At 41.3% G+C, this 15,541-nt stretch overlaps 1 protein-coding gene across 5 annotated transcripts in view; it reads left to right on the top strand.

Moving 5' to 3' along the window:
* The window catches only part of VGLL4 (vestigial like family member 4), an 81,949-nt gene extending 68,210 nt beyond the window's left edge, over positions 1-13,739 (top strand). For all 5 annotated transcript variants that reach the window (XM_069967081.1, XM_069967080.1, XM_069967078.1 and 2 more), the window contains 3 exons: positions 7,927-8,146; positions 10,310-10,433; positions 10,840-13,739. In XM_069967081.1, coding sequence (XP_069823182.1) covers positions 7,927-8,146; positions 10,310-10,433; positions 10,840-11,108 — 613 coding nt within the window. In that variant the 3' untranslated portion in view covers positions 11,109-13,739. The remainder of the gene's footprint in view (positions 1-7,926; positions 8,147-10,309; positions 10,434-10,839) is intronic.
* The last annotated feature ends 1,802 nt before the right edge of the window (positions 13,740-15,541 follow it).

The following is a 15,541-nucleotide window of genomic DNA, read 5'->3' as shown; positions in this document are numbered from 1 at the left end:
TTTACATGTGAGATTATAAAGGATATATATACCTGACTACGCTTCCCGCTGCTGTTCAAGCTTTTGTCTGGTCCTGCAGCCGCCGCTGATATTTTAGAGCCAGAAGTTCTGAAGTGACAGGTCGCTCAGCCAATCACTGGCACTGGACACAGTCTTGCCTCAGCCAGTGACTGGCTGAGCGGCCTGATACTTTAGAGACCGTATTTTTTTTTTGCAGTCTTTATTTGTGCTATTGCGCGTAGCGATGCGTGGTCCGCAGCCCATAATTTTTCAACTTGTTCAGCCGATCGTTTCTATGGCTGATCCTTATTGTCGTTACACAAAGTGATTATATGCCAAATTGGCCTGAATGGGCAGATTATAACTCCGTGTAATAGGGCCCTTAGAACTGGCCGTGGCAGGTTCAGCCGACTTCAGTATGAGGTGTATTAGACTCTAATTGGACGAGTTTATATCACATGAAAGTTTTTTTTTTTGTTTTTTTTTTAGGCTGTGTGTATCTCGTGGCCATTTAGCTCAAATGATATCTCTGTTGATATAGCATAAACAGGAACATCTTACTGAATCTGCACAAAATTTTTAAAAAAATCACTCAATCTTACTACTTTACTTACTAAAATCTAGAAAGTTAATTATAAAAGATTTTCACAATATACAGTTCTGAAACCTCCTCACTCATCCCCTCTGTCCTTTATTTGGACGCCTAGTTAATTTCTTATTCCTTTAACGTAGGTCCGCAGACACAAGAGAAACACTAATGAAGCACTGTCGCTTTAAATAGAGGTCTGAGGCCTGACCTACAGTTGTGTGGTTTTCTTGTTTGTCAGACTGGAGCCATTTTCTCATTTTCACAGTTCAGCTGAAAACAAAGGGCCCCTTATCCTCTCCAAACGCTCTGCTCTTAGGGCTGACATCAGCCTTTTCCCAGCAGGCAGTGTTGCAAAATTAAGAGTCCTCTCTGGCAGATCAGGCAATGGGTCACGCACCCTTCTCTATTGGCAGTTCCCTGCGTGCGGTGTCTGCCAACAACAACAGTGGCAATAAAGCCCATCGTCCCTTCTTCTGTGCCGCAATGCTGTACAAGAGGCTTGTCGCACGGTAAACCCCTGCAGATGTGTGCGATACCATATAACCTGCTCATTGGGGATAAATATCTGTTTTCTTGTCTATATAAGCTTTTTTTTTTTTTTATGTTGCAAGTACAGTTAATTCAGCTGTGTCTAAAGTTGCAGGTGGATACAAGTCCAGTGGTTTTGTCCCTTGGACTCTATAAAAGAACAAAAAGATTTCCTTGGCTGGAAATTCTGGTTTTCGTCCAATGCTGTATTCATGTGACGGGTGAGTCTATGAAACCTGTCACCTGATGTCTTGGGAGCGCAGCAGAGGTTGAACGCACGGCCCTGGTCCTGCCTCTCTGAATGTATTTCAAAGTACAGGTCCAAGATTGTGTTCAGTATTTCAATAGCAACTTGGGAAGATTTCCAAAAAGTGGTTCGAAATCTTCAAGTACAATAAAAGTCTTTTAGTCCACCATCGACAGAAATGTTAAAACTGTAGATTATTAGATATAATTTTTTTTTGTTTGTTTTTTTTTTGGGAGGGGAGGACCTTGTTCCTCATGGCACTATTCAGTATTTATTTATTGAGGTGCTCAAAGATAGAATTGTTGGCTATGAGTGGTTGATAATGGTAATGACACCAAATTGCCCATAACACTCTTCACAGATGACATTGCCATAGTCTGGGGTATGCCAGTCATTCTCAGTGTATTGTGCACCATCTGCTTTGGCAAGATGCACAGGTGTTGCTGAATAGGGTTCAGACAACAAAGCCGATCTGTACCTGGGATTGCTTACTGCCAAACATGGGGTATGACCTTAAAATTTGTGCCACCTTGCCTTTTATAAAAAGGACTATAGACTAATGTTGAGAGGACTTGCAGAACTTTTCTGGTTCGGCAACGTTGTCCAATCCTAAACACACAGCGTTTGACTACCAGCATCTGGAGAAGTTGGAAGCCACCCTAGGGGGAGTCCTGGAAGAGGCATTGGGGTTTCAGAAAATGTTGCTGAACCCAGTTTGTCAAGTCTGCTCTAGACTAAATAGGGAACCAATGGTGTCTCTTAGTGTTGAGCAGAGGGCCTTTTAGTTGGGCGGACCCAAGCACTGATCTCTATCTCTGAATGGCTTATTTAAATGGGTTATCCAGCATTAGAAAAACATGGCCACTTTCTTCCAGAGACAACACGACTCTTGTCTCCATTCATATCAATGGAACTTCAATGAAGTTGCACAGTCCCACCCAAACTGGAGACCGTATCACTCTTGTTTGCAGTATGGGTGGGGCTGTGCAACTCTGTTCTATTAAAGTTAATGGAGCAGAATTGGAAATGTAGGGCTACATTAAGGATTGCAAGATCATTTGTAGAGCTCTTTACTTCCATTGTTGTCGGTAGTAGTACATCCCTGGTTTGCAAGGGGAGATATGGAACTGATGAATGCTTGCAAAAAAGACTCATCGCTGGGCCTATGCTATGTAAGCTGCAGACAGCAAGGTGTGAATGCATTGATATATAGTTGGATGTGAAGGATTCAGTATATACCTGTTTATTATGGGTTTAGGAGTCTAATTGGTGATTAACAGTCCTTGCTGTATATGTGTGCATACAAAGATTACTGTCAATTACTGATAAGACCCGCCCACTGGACTCCTAAAAATGAGCTGAGCTTAAATTAAATAAAGTTATGGTGAATCTTTTTAACAAAAAATGATATATAAAATTGCTAAGCATATCAAGCTCTGTTACATGATGCTGGCAGATCAGACTGCACGTCCAGCATGACTGGTCCCCTTTAAAGCTCCATATTGTGTAATGATTGGGAAGGAGAGAGTACAGACTAAAGAAAATTCTTGTTTAAATCTAGAATAGACATTATGATTTTTCTTCTGCACGTCATAAATTCTGTATCCAGCTTCCTAACACAACAATGTACTTCATCCAGACGATATGTCCGTGTGTTGTAGTGGAGCCCAGTAACCTTCAGCACGTTGTCAATGCTTCTAGGTGGATTGCTGGTAATGGCCTAACACTCGCCTACTCCTAATGTCTTGGATGTGTGGACTATTCTGAACTTACCATGATAAACCGAATTAAGAAAGGGGGTAATGGGGGGGGGGGGGGGGAATATTACCTTCCCTGGAAGAGAAGGAACCTGCGCTCAGGCTGCAATGAAAGAGCCCCATAAATTGGAGTTTTCACTTAGCACATTTCCCAGATGTTTCCTGAGCTTCGTCAGATGTAACATTTACTAGAAAGTTGGACTCCTGGGAAGCCGGTTGTTGTGGAGACTGTTGCTACAGACATTCATTCTTGGGAAAGTTTTGGAACAACTTCTGCCCTGGTCTTTACTTTTAATAAATTTGACTTGCGCGCACTAAAAAGAGGGAAAAGAAACACTGCAAATAGGAACGTACGCTGTGACCCACTTTCGGAATCTGTTAGCCAAGCTAATGGTTACGGCCCCCTCCCTCCCTTGGCTCAACATCCATTTAGTAGTAAGATCCCTGGAAAATGATGCAATCCATGAGTGTAACTATAGGTGGTGCAGGGGCCCTAAGCTCTGTGCTCCATGTGATGAGAAATATAAAAGTTACTCCATGGTTAGGGCCCCGTTACCAACTTTATATTGGAGCTCGGGCCTTTGAGTACTATGTGTCTGATGCTCTGCTAATCCTAAACCCTAAAGTGGCCTAAAAGGTCTAATCTAATGTACTGGCACATAGTAGACTCTGCCAGGTTGGGTCCACGTCTTGTCGCCATAGGGCACCGGTGTGCCAATTTTGGCAAGTGTATGTATGTATGTCTGTATTGATTGCCTTTAAACCTTGCCGTACGGTTCTAATCCCATGACTGACGACTACCCCAGTGGCTGTAAAATGTAATCAATTTTTTTTAAGGGGTTATCCGGGATCCGAATTATACCGCTGCTTTCTGTCCGCAGGTTGTTTGTGGTATTTTATTTCAATGAAACTGAGCTGCAATACCACACACAAACTGAGGACAAGAGAGGCGATATTTATGAATGAAAGCAGCTTTGATTTCTTAATCCTAGATAACCCCTTTAATGTGCTCGACAGTGTGAACAGTTTTAATCTTATTTAGAAATTATCAGCCTTCCAATCAAGTGTGTTTCCTTTGTTTCCTTTCCTTCTGCTTGCTGTCAGTGAACAGAACCAATTAGTATTGAAAGCCTGTCCTGGTCATGTCCTGCTAATACTAATACCTGAAGACTTTCTTGTGGCCCTACTATACCTCTGTATGCCTCTAGCTTCTATAATAAGGTACTTCCATCGTACGGTGCCATATAGATGTAGCATATGGTGGTGACCAGGGTGCATGTGGCTCTGTAGTATAAAGCTGCAAGGACTCTGCGCCATGTCAAGTCTACAGCAAATTGACTCGTTTATGTTCTGTAGCCTTAAATTTAATTTTTTTTATTTTTTAATTTTTCCATCTGTGTCTCGGACCTTTGTAGAATACGTAAAATTCAACTGGAAGGAAACTAAACTTTTACGATGAAGGGGTTTTTCCTCCAAAAAAAGGGTTAACCAGAAAAGCCTTGCGTGTTGCTGTACAATGGTGAGATCTCAGCTGCTCCTCGGTCCTGTCATGCGGCATCGCAGAGGACTCTTACTCTGACATGGTGCCTCACCAGCCCGTTTTGTGCAGAGCGCAGAGCTTGCCAAGTTTGTGAGGCCCAAGGCTCTCTGGTGGGAGGACGCTGGGCTGTCTCCATGCTCTTTGGCAATGATTAAAGTGAGGTTAGTATTATAAAAAAGCCTTTCATTTCAATCCCTTATCCTATATTCATTTTTTTTTTTCTTATTTCATCCCAGATGGCAAATTTTATATTCTCATCTGCAGTTAATTTAAACCGTGAGACAGCAAAGCGGGATTAGTATCCCGATTACATAGGAGAAGGGTGAACGGCCGCTGAGCGGGATTCTTAAAAAGAACCTGTGATCAGTCCAAAAAATAGCTTTATGGAATTTTCTATCCCTTAGTGCCCCGATTCCAACCCTGTTTTTACTTCCTTGCTATGTGCCCCCCGTTCCTGAGAAATTGGGGCTGTTATTTTTGGTTGACTATTTATACTTTTGAATAGTCAAATGGGCAGAAAGTTTATTGCAAAATGGGGTGCGCTAGATCAGGTTAGGGGATGCATAATCGCACAACCCCCATGAGGGACTCCCACTGTATATCTATGGGAGCGTCTCGTGTTGTGCCCAGCTTCACACTTCTCCCTGCTTGTTTTAGTGATTTGCTCTGGGTGTTCAGACCCCAACCAAACTTTTGGCTTGTCTCTCTCTGACATTTATCAAAGTGATAATTTCTTCTAATAACAGGTATGCTTTAAAGCAGTACTTCTCAAACCATGAGGTGGGCCTCACCAGTGAGGCGCCCCCTAGTTGTTGGTGAGGCTCACTTGAGGAGCCAGTTTTCACAAAGTGACTATGATCTGCACAGTCCTTTTGCTGTTTGCAAAAATCCATTTTTAGCAACATTATTAATTTATTTTGTACTTGCTTTATTGGTATATAGTGCTTGGGAGATGGGTGACAGGTAGACCTAGCATTATTCTCAGCTTTTAAATGGACTGATGGTGAGACCCAGGCACCCTCATGGTCAGTCTGGTGAGGCCCAGGCATTGCCTTGGTCTGTTGGGTGAGGCTCCAGTAGAAAAAGTTTTAGAAGCACTGCTTTAAAGTATACCTACAACTTTAACAATTTGTCAAAGACAAGTCAAAAGTTTTGATTGGTCAGGGTCTGAGTGTTCAGACCACGACCGATCAGGAGAATGAGCCAGGAGAACTGTGTGTTTCTCTCCCTCCTGGTTCAGTCTGTTAGCAAGACAACTCAATTGACTTACACAATGGGCCATCTTAGTCACCCGACACACGGCTGGGAGAGAAAACACTGAGCATGGTTGTCTCCTCGCTGGTTCTTCTGATCGGTTGTGGTCAGACCACAACCGATCAGAAGAACCAGCGAGGAGACAACCATGCTCAGTGTTTTCTCTCCCAGCCGTGTGTTGGGTGACCAAGATGGCTCATTATCTAAGTCTATGGAGTTGTCTTGCTTACAGACTGAACCAAGAAAACTGTGCATTTCTCTCCCTGCTCTATCTCCTCAATGGTCAGGGTCTGAACACTCAGACCCTGACCAATCAAAACGTTTGACATGTCAAAAGTTTTTTCTAATGACTGATATATGCTCCTTGGATATTGGCTTTTCCCCTGTGCCATTAGTATCAGACATACTGAATTCGGTGACTTTACTATACTTTTGTCTTGCGTGTTTGGCCAGCTTAAAGCCATCAATTGATTGCCATGTTAGATTCCAACACATCTCAACCAATGTATGAAAGATGAGGAGTCTGTTTATTTCAATGGAAAGAGGCAAAAGAGCCATTGCCAAACAATTACTTGGCCAACAGCCAAGTAGAGCTGCTTTACCATTGATGTACTTGGAGATTATTATGTAGGTCCAATAACACAATCGGATAGATTTGGAGATTATTATGTAGGTCCAATAACACAATCGGATAGATTTGGCTTTGACTATGTACACATCGTGAATATCACAGCTGTAATTCAACACCCTTGGTAAAAAATTGCGACATGGAAAGGCTGTGTGAGCATCTGCATGTGTCTCTTGACTTGGTCAGTGGTGACTCATTGCGCAGCGTTACCCCAGGGTTGGCATTGCCATGTATTTAGAGGGTGTGTCGGAAATTCGCATCACTGGCTCGTGGATAATGATAGACAATTCTATCATCTAGCAGAATATCTGTAAGGATCCTCTGTTGGAAACCATTCTGTTTACACTCCGGGTTTCCTGTTGCACACAATAACCAGTTGCTAGGTCTTTCATTGTCTGTCAGATCAGCGTGAGGACATAAACAGGGGCTGCGGAAACTCCAGATGTTCTTATGTCAAGATTAAAGATGATTGATATTTAGAAAGAGGGTTTTTTTTTTTTTGGACTGACTTAGTCATAAAGTCTATTAAGGAAATGGTATGGCTAGTAAGGGCCTGCGAGGTTGGCATAGGAATTTAGAGAGAGATCCCATTGTCACACACCACCACTCGTAGCCTTAGAAGTGGTTACTGCCTATTCTGTTATTGCCAATCCTGCGGGTAGATGATGCATTTTATTATTCGGATAATCTTTCAAGGTGGTTCTTTGGAAATTGAAATACTTCCACCAATGTTGATCCCACCAACCTCCCAGTGGTGGTGCCTGGCATTGTGGCTTATACAGATGAGTTACTAAGCCTATAATGGAATGCTGGGCTGTATATATAATGGAATGCTGGGCTGTATATATAATGGAATGCTGGGCTGTATATATAATGGAATGCTGGGCTGTATGTATAATGGAATGCTGGGCTGTATGTATAATGGAATGCTGGGCTGTATAGCTAGAGGTATAACCAGTAGGAAGAGGGAGAGTGTGATCTCCTGTATAGAACTCTAGTGAGACCACATCTTGAATACTGTGTCCAGTTCTAGAGACCTCACCTACAAAAGGATATTGATAAAATAGAAGAGGCTCAAAGATGGGCTACAAAAATGGTGGAGGGTGTCAGAAACGACACAATAAAATATTACTTTACAGAAAGAGTAGTATATGCTTTGAACAAACTTTCAGCAGATATGGTTGGTAAATCTGCAATAGCTGAATGTTAACCTGCCTGGGATAAACATATATCTATCCTAAGATAAGAAAGGAAATACTAAAAGGGCAGACTAGATGGACCCAGTGGTCTTTTTCTGCCGACAGTCTTCTATGTTTCTATGTTTTTAATATTCTCTCTCTGAAAGAAAAGGTAATTCTAACAATATATTTATTCTCTTTGTAGAACCAAAGGTCTTAATGGAGATTACAGAAAAGATCCACGGGACCGAAGTCGCAGCCCAATAGAAAGAGCAGCAGCTCCAACAATGGGTTTACATGCAAGTCATTTGTATTCCTCGATTCCACCTGTCAGTATGGATCAACCGCTGGCACTCACCAAAAACAGCGACCTGTCCAGAAGTTTGGGAATGACGCCCAGCATGAGCCCTGTAGAACGACAGCAGGTAAAACACACGATACTAGTTTTCATATTGTTTGTGGTACTTCAGACTGAAGCTTTTAGGTCAAAGTTTGGCCCTTAACAAGTGCAAGGGAACCTACTGACTGCTGTTAGGGCATCTATAAAGCGAGAAAGGTGTGTTCCAGTGAAGGTTCCCTTTAAATTATGATATGTAAAGCCAGTGCTGAGTCTTCTAGTACTTCCATTATTCTGTCTGGTCTACTGATGTCACCGAGAGATCCTGACTGCTATTTCCTGTGTATAGATGATACATGACTATTACCCCACAGATGAGCTCTGCCCCTCCGTGCAGCAGATAGATACCAGTAAATGATGCAGCCCTACTGCTTCCTGCTGTCATACCAGTTTTATTTCTGCTAGTAAAATATAGCAACCTCAAGCTGTTAGGACATTATGGGAATTGTGGTTTTGCAACCGGTTAGGTAACACCGCTCTAAATACTTGTCACAAAAGTGTCGGGGGAGAGAACCTATGGTGAGGGTTGGGGTAATAGCTAACGTTATGCTGCACCAGTGGAGATTTTCTGTACGATGTTTCCTCTTAATGCATCAATGTTGAAGATGTTAGACAATAAATAGTCAGTGGTCGGATGCAATGTATTACTTTTTCACAGTGGGGGAGAGTTATCAAGACCGGTGTACTTGTATGGCAGTCTTAAGGCGCTATTACACCAAGCATTTTATCGGCCGTATTTGGCCGATTGTTGCCTTTTAACACTAGCTATTACACCAGGTGATTATCAGCTGACATCATGTATGTCGTCAACATGTTGAGAAAAACGTCAATGATAACGACAGTCTGCTGGCTGTCACTCTGTGTAATATCTCCTATGGGTTCCCGCAGCTCCCCGCGCAGTCCCCCTCGCACTTTACCCACTTACTTGCGCAGAAGCGAGTGGGGAACGAGGAGCAAGCGAGCTCTGATCTGACAGGTCAGCGCTGGCTTGCTCCTCCTGATCGGACCGTGTAATAGGGCCCCATGCCCCGGAGCAGGTGTAGCTTTCTGCCATGGTATGCGCCAGGTGTAAACCATGCTAAATTAGGTGTGGGAGGATGCTGTTTTGTGGCTGGAAACAGTCCAACAATGTGCTGAAAACACATTGCACTTGTATTTCGATATATTTTCAGTACTTACCTTCAATTGTAATACAGACAGTGTCAGACTGGCCCAAAAGAGGACTGGTGGGCCCCCAGTACAACCTGCACGTACACTGACTGACATGTTTCTCACTGGGTCTTAATTGGTGGGCTCCAAGGATCATTTCTTCTGGTGGGCCCAAGATACTCTAGTCTGACGCTGAATACAGAGTATACATGCAATCTCTTAATGCCGATGATCTATTCTGTTCATGCCTTACTTGGTTAGCCTGTTGATTCCAACGCGCACCTTGTAATGTTTTCTTTTATTAATGTTTGGTTGCCATACTGATTCAAGGTAAAGCTGTCAGACCCTTTAAGACTTTTTTTTTTTTTTTTTTTTTTACAACACCTAACACTTTGATTTATTGGGAAAACATGATCCTCTTTTTGTTTCGTACCCTGGAGGAACATCACTTTTTAGCTACTAGTTGTTTAGATGGAGCTCATGATAGAATCCTACCAGGTGTCTCCCAGGCACATTTTCCATTGCTAAATCTTTATTTGGTGCGTGCGTCTGAGATGTCTTGCTAAATTGTTATTTTTCTCGTATAAGGAGCGCAGTGAAATGGACTTGGTGTTTTTAGGGATTAGGGCTCTATATTTAGCTTGTACTATTAAGCAGAGAAAACAATCCTGGTATGCTTTCTGATTAAATCACATTTCTATTAAAGAAAGTTGGGATTACAGTAAGCGCTGGCAGTCTATCAGGAAACGTGTTCTGTGGAGAACAGCCATAGTACAGCCTTATCAAATGTGGCTTTAATCTTCCTCTAGTTCTCCATGTACTGTAGTGTAAAGAGAAGTGTGCTGTAGTTCACTGGTATAAATCCATGTAGAATTTAAAAGGAAAAATTTACAAAATCTGTATTGTACTTGTGTATAAAAAGTTGTGATGTCACCACTTCATACTAGTGATTTTACCTTTACCCCATGGGGGTTTACACACATTAGTGGATTGTAAATGATGTAAATGATATAAGTTAACACTCCTCTTCTCTTCATCCTAGAACCGACCATCGGTGATCACATGCGCTCCCGCAAGCAACCGGAACTGCAACCTTTCTCACTGCCCAGTTGCCCATAGTGGTTGTGTTTCGGCTGTGCCGGCAAACTTTAGGCGACCGTCAAACAGTAAGTTTAAAGTCCTGTACTTTAGTTCTCCTACTGTATTTGTGATTTTTATTTAAAATAAGGTATTGGGGGATAACGTTATTTTTCCAGCGAAGCAAACTGTTACAAAAAGTGGGAATTGAAGAAAAAAAGTATTGGGAGATATATATTCATGATATTTATTTCACAAGTCAAATTGCTCTAGAACCAAGTTTCTTGAGAAATATGTAAAGCATTGCTCTATATGTAGAGGTAGGCCAGATCTATAGTGTGTGGTTTTTTTTGTTTTTGTTTTACTAATCTAATATTTGAGTCCAAATCCTAGTGAGTGGCAATCTTTTATATTGAACAATTTGCCATACTTTCCAATGTACTGTCAATCTTTTTTATGTACATTTTTTCACACCTTCGTGCTTTGTCTTTCCAGCTACGACTGCTTGTGACCCCGTGGTAGAAGAACATTTTCGCCGGAGCCTCGGCAAGAATTACAAAGAACCGGAGCCAGTAGCAAACTCTGTGTCCATCACTGGCTCGGTGGATGATCACTTTGCCAAGGCGCTAGGGGACACCTGGCTCCAGATCAAAGCTGCCAAGGACGGAGTGTCCAGCAGCCCCGAATCTGCGTCTCGAAGAGGCCAATCTTCTCCTTCCTCTCACATGGTCAACCATAATCACTCCCCGTCTGTACTGTCATAGAGTGAATCTCTATGAGATCAGGAGCAGCTGCTTTCACTGGGCTTTGAAAAAAAAAATGCTAAAGATTAGTGTCAGGGGAAGGGGAGTTATTGTTTCTTTTGTGTACTCGCTTGGCACAAAATGGATGCCTCTAAAAAAAAAAACACAAAAACCTAGCAGGAACTATTCTCCTTTTGCATTGTAATGTAGCAACCTAATTTCCTGCCTGTTACCAAAGAACCTCTAATGCAAGCCTGCTACCCACTGACTGACCCACCACAAAATCCACTCATTGTTGCGTCACACCAATTGGTTGATCCAAAAGCTTTTTGCTTACCAGCTTCTAGAACTAGCGTGCTTTGTGCCTTTTTACTCATGGTTTATGTTTCTCTTGAGTTATTTCTTTATGTATATACTTGAAAAGAACTGTCATGTCTGATTTGCACTATTAAGAGAGGATCAAGACTTCTTGTGAGATGCTAAAATTCAGAGGGCAAACTGCACAGATGTATGGATATATGTGTCACCTGTAGATGCCGACATTTTGTGGGCTGAACCTTTGAAAACATGTTCATACCTTTTTAAGATCCAATAATATGGCCATCTCCCTAAGGCAAATGAAAATTGAGCGTAATGGACTTCAGAAGGTTGAATTCTTTTTTTTTTTTTTGTACCTGGGGATGAGCAGCTTTCTGGTTGTGGCTTGTCTCTTCTTCCCCATTGAGCATGCACTTTTATTGGGGGTGGGGGCATACAGCTATATTTTGTGCTTGTCCAACGAAAGCTTTTGCACTTTTTGAATTCGGCAAACAAAAATTTCCAAAACTGCCCTGTGCAAACCTGGCCAAGCAGATGGCACTGGTTCCATATGAATTGACAGAATGCATTTAAAATATTTGCTTAGCCCACAAAATGGCGGCATGCACCATGTAAAGAACAGGTCAACTTCCAGGAAGACATAATTTAATACAAGGTAGGTCTGGAACAGAAAGTATAGATCAGACTTTTGGCGTCTTCTGAGAAGTCAGACACCAGGAGTCTGCGTTTTTCAGGCATAGAGGTCCGAAAGTGTAATAGTGCGTTGCGTGCATTCTTCATGATTAAATAGCTGGTAACTATTAATTTCAAGACAAGTTCAGAATACTTATTATTCTTCTCAGATTTAGTTTATTTTTATCAGTATAGTCCTCTGACATACTTACTGCTGGTACAGTTGTACTCGTGTAATATTTTATTTGCGGTAACCAGCTAGAGCCTCCGGACAGGCGTTGGTAAATCGATTATTAATTCTGATAATGTGTGGTACAGGATGCTGTGTATCTCTGGTAAGTCATTGCTACGGTTGCTTCTTCTCGTGTGTTATGTCTTTTAGTTTGACAGCCAAACCAGATTAGACTATAAAGGAACTGACCCCCCCCCCTTCCCTGTTTAATTGATATTTTTGGAGTGAGTATAAAGCTTTGTGCAAGTTCGCGCCACCTTATCTACATTCCTTTTTTTCTGTGATAAAATAAATAAACCTAAAACTAAAAAAGGATAAAAGCTAAAAAATCCTAATTTTTTTGTTTTCTAATTAACTTGCTCAGCTTTTCTCCTCCCCTTTTTAACATCCATACATTCCAACCTCCCCAGTGAAAACATAAGGACTCCTCATATTTAAGTATATATCTATATTTGAAATATCTATCTTCACAGTGCGGGAGTGAATCTATCGACAGAGTCTTTAAGAGGGCCCCGGGTCATCGTATATATGTGTGGCCCCCTTCCCTTGCCCCTATCACAAGCTGCTCCATTTATTACTATACTGTCACTAGGCAGGTGACTGACTTTCAATATTATCCCGAATTAAGACATTTCACTACTATGTTATTGGGTAGTCAATGCTTTAGCGTCTGGCATTCAATGTAGAAAGAATATGAAACAAAAAAAAGAAAAAAAAAAAACAAACACAAACTTTTAAATGAACACTTTTTTTTATATAGGTAACTTTAAGACCATCGTTACGCTGTGCGTAAAGAATGTACAGAAAAATTTGTAGGTATTTTTTTGAAGAACACTTAATTTGTTAATGATATGTAGCTATTTAATTTGCCCTTTCTTTAAGTGTAATCATACCGTTCTGGTTTTCTTCTTTTTTTTTTTTGTTTTTGGTTGTTTGGAATAAAAAAGTTGATCTTTTTTTTTTTTTTTTTCCTTGTTTAGATGTGTCTGTAATACAGTGATGTGCAGGTACACTTGTATTCTATAGAAACGCTGCATTAATATTGGATAGCCACTAGCATGTTGTTGCTCCAGTCTACTGAGTGATACGGAGGTGGACTCTGTGCAAGTGAACACATTGCTGTTTGTTATCCTGGACATATGGTTAAAAATATTGGCATGTTTTATGTCAGTAAAAGACCCTTGGACTTTGATGGGATTTCCTTTTTTTTTTTCTTTGTAAGTGTCCTGGGTATAAAGGCAATCTGGTCACTGCAGCCGTGCAGAAAATGTGACTCATCATAACAATCTCATGTTTGTGTATATATATATTTGAGGGAGGGTTTTCGTATCTCACGTGACTCTGTTGCCCTATCTGAGATAGGCGCGTTGTATGCAGCACAGGCGGTCAAACCTATACACTTAAATAAACAAAAGCACTCAGCTGACAAACTTGTTATTGTGTTGTTTGTTTAACCCACAGCGTATTGTATGGCCGTGCACAGGTCTCTACAGGCTACCTGACGGCACATGGTGTTGCTTGGTCTGGTATTAACTATCGGTAATGTGTTGTATAATGTCGCTGGTTCTAATACACGTCTACCCTGTAGGCTATATATGTCTAGTGTGACCATATTTTACAGAATAGGAGGAACTGCCCCCCCCCCCCTTTTTTTTTTTTTTTTTTTTAGTCCGACAACTTAAAGCAGTGTCCACATCCTCCATAGAACAACAATCCGATGAACAATCTAGCTACGGCATCTGACTTGTCCCATTGGGGAAAGCCATAGTGTATTTGAAAGTCAGTAGATCCCAAAGCAAAGAAGTCACTAATAAATATTAGAGGGGTTATCCAGAATCAGAAAAAAAAAAGTTGGCGCCATCCCTGTGCTATGGTTGTGCGCAGTATTACAATTGAGCTCTAATCAATTTAATGCAAATGAGCTGCAATACCGGGCCCAAGAGTACTGCTGGTTTAGGAAGAAAGCCACGGTGTTTTTTTTTTTTTTTTTTAAACCTGGATAACCACTTTTAACAAAATTTCAGATATTAGGTTCAAAGATCAATGTGTACTCAAAACCAGTGATGAGAAAATTAAAATGTCTCCTACATCCCCAAGATGGAACAATTCGCAGGACATTTTGCAACATTTCCATTTGTGTAAATCTGTAATATAGCGTTCTGTTTTGGCCTTGTTTCATCTGGTAATTACAAAAAAAAAAGTTTGGCAGGCCATCTTTTTTTTTTTTTTTTTTTTTTTTTTTTGTACTTTAAAAGTAGCCTTAAAGAACAATAAAGTGCTCTTAAACCGCTCCACAATTGTATGTTTATTTTCCTGTCATTATTGTGTGATCCTTTTCTTGGGAAACAACTGAATTCTGGCAGAACTTTAACCCCAATCGGCTGATGGCTGAGGGGGTGCTGTAGTGACACAGACAAGGCTTGGAGACCCACACACCTCTTCATTGCTCCTATTCACAAAACTTATCCTTATTGCCTCAAAACTGTATTTGCCAGTTTAAAAGGATATTCCCATCTCAAGATGTTATCCCCCATTCATATCATAGGCGATAACAAGCTGGTCACTGATACTCTATGGGGTTGCCAAACATTGCAGAGTACTGAACTTAGAAATGTTCAGCAGCCCTATAGAGAGAATACACAGAGCTCAGGCTATGCACATGTGGTGTACACCAATCATTCTGGGGACACTTTTGTCCTTTCTTTTGGGAGCGGTGGGGGTCATACTCCTACCAATCAGCTTATTCCCTATCCATAACTTGTAATGGGGATACCCTTTTAACTCAATGTTGTTCTTAAGTGCTAATTAAGGGGGTACTCTAGACAAGCTTACTTTGTGATCAGCTCTGCTGCTGGACAGAATCAAAAAAGTAGTGGGACTCTGGTTGAAGCGCTATAATACATCTTATATGTAATTGTGAATAAATATACGCTATAAGTGTATACATTAAACACAAACGAATATGTACAAACTAGGTGACTATGATTATTTACAAGTGTTTGGGATGAGAGATGGGTCACCCCTGTTGCACCCTGCCTATTGCTGGGGTGGGACCCCCTGGTTTAGGCATCCCCAAACGTCAGGAGGGACTAACCCTATACTCGGTTTTAGTTGTCTGTCCCGTCACAGATGTCAATGGTCTTGGGTATATTTAGATCAATACATGACGTAAACAATGGCAGGTATAGAGAGAGGTTGTCAATATTTATTATGAAATCCCTTTTTCAGTTTT

This window comes from Dendropsophus ebraccatus, chromosome 4, assembly GCF_027789765.1.
Source record: "Dendropsophus ebraccatus isolate aDenEbr1 chromosome 4, aDenEbr1.pat, whole genome shotgun sequence".
In the NCBI taxonomy this organism is placed as follows: domain Eukaryota; kingdom Metazoa; phylum Chordata; class Amphibia; order Anura; family Hylidae; genus Dendropsophus; species Dendropsophus ebraccatus.
Note: the sequence above shows the minus strand (reverse complement) of the source record. Positions and strands in the feature narration are given on the sequence as shown.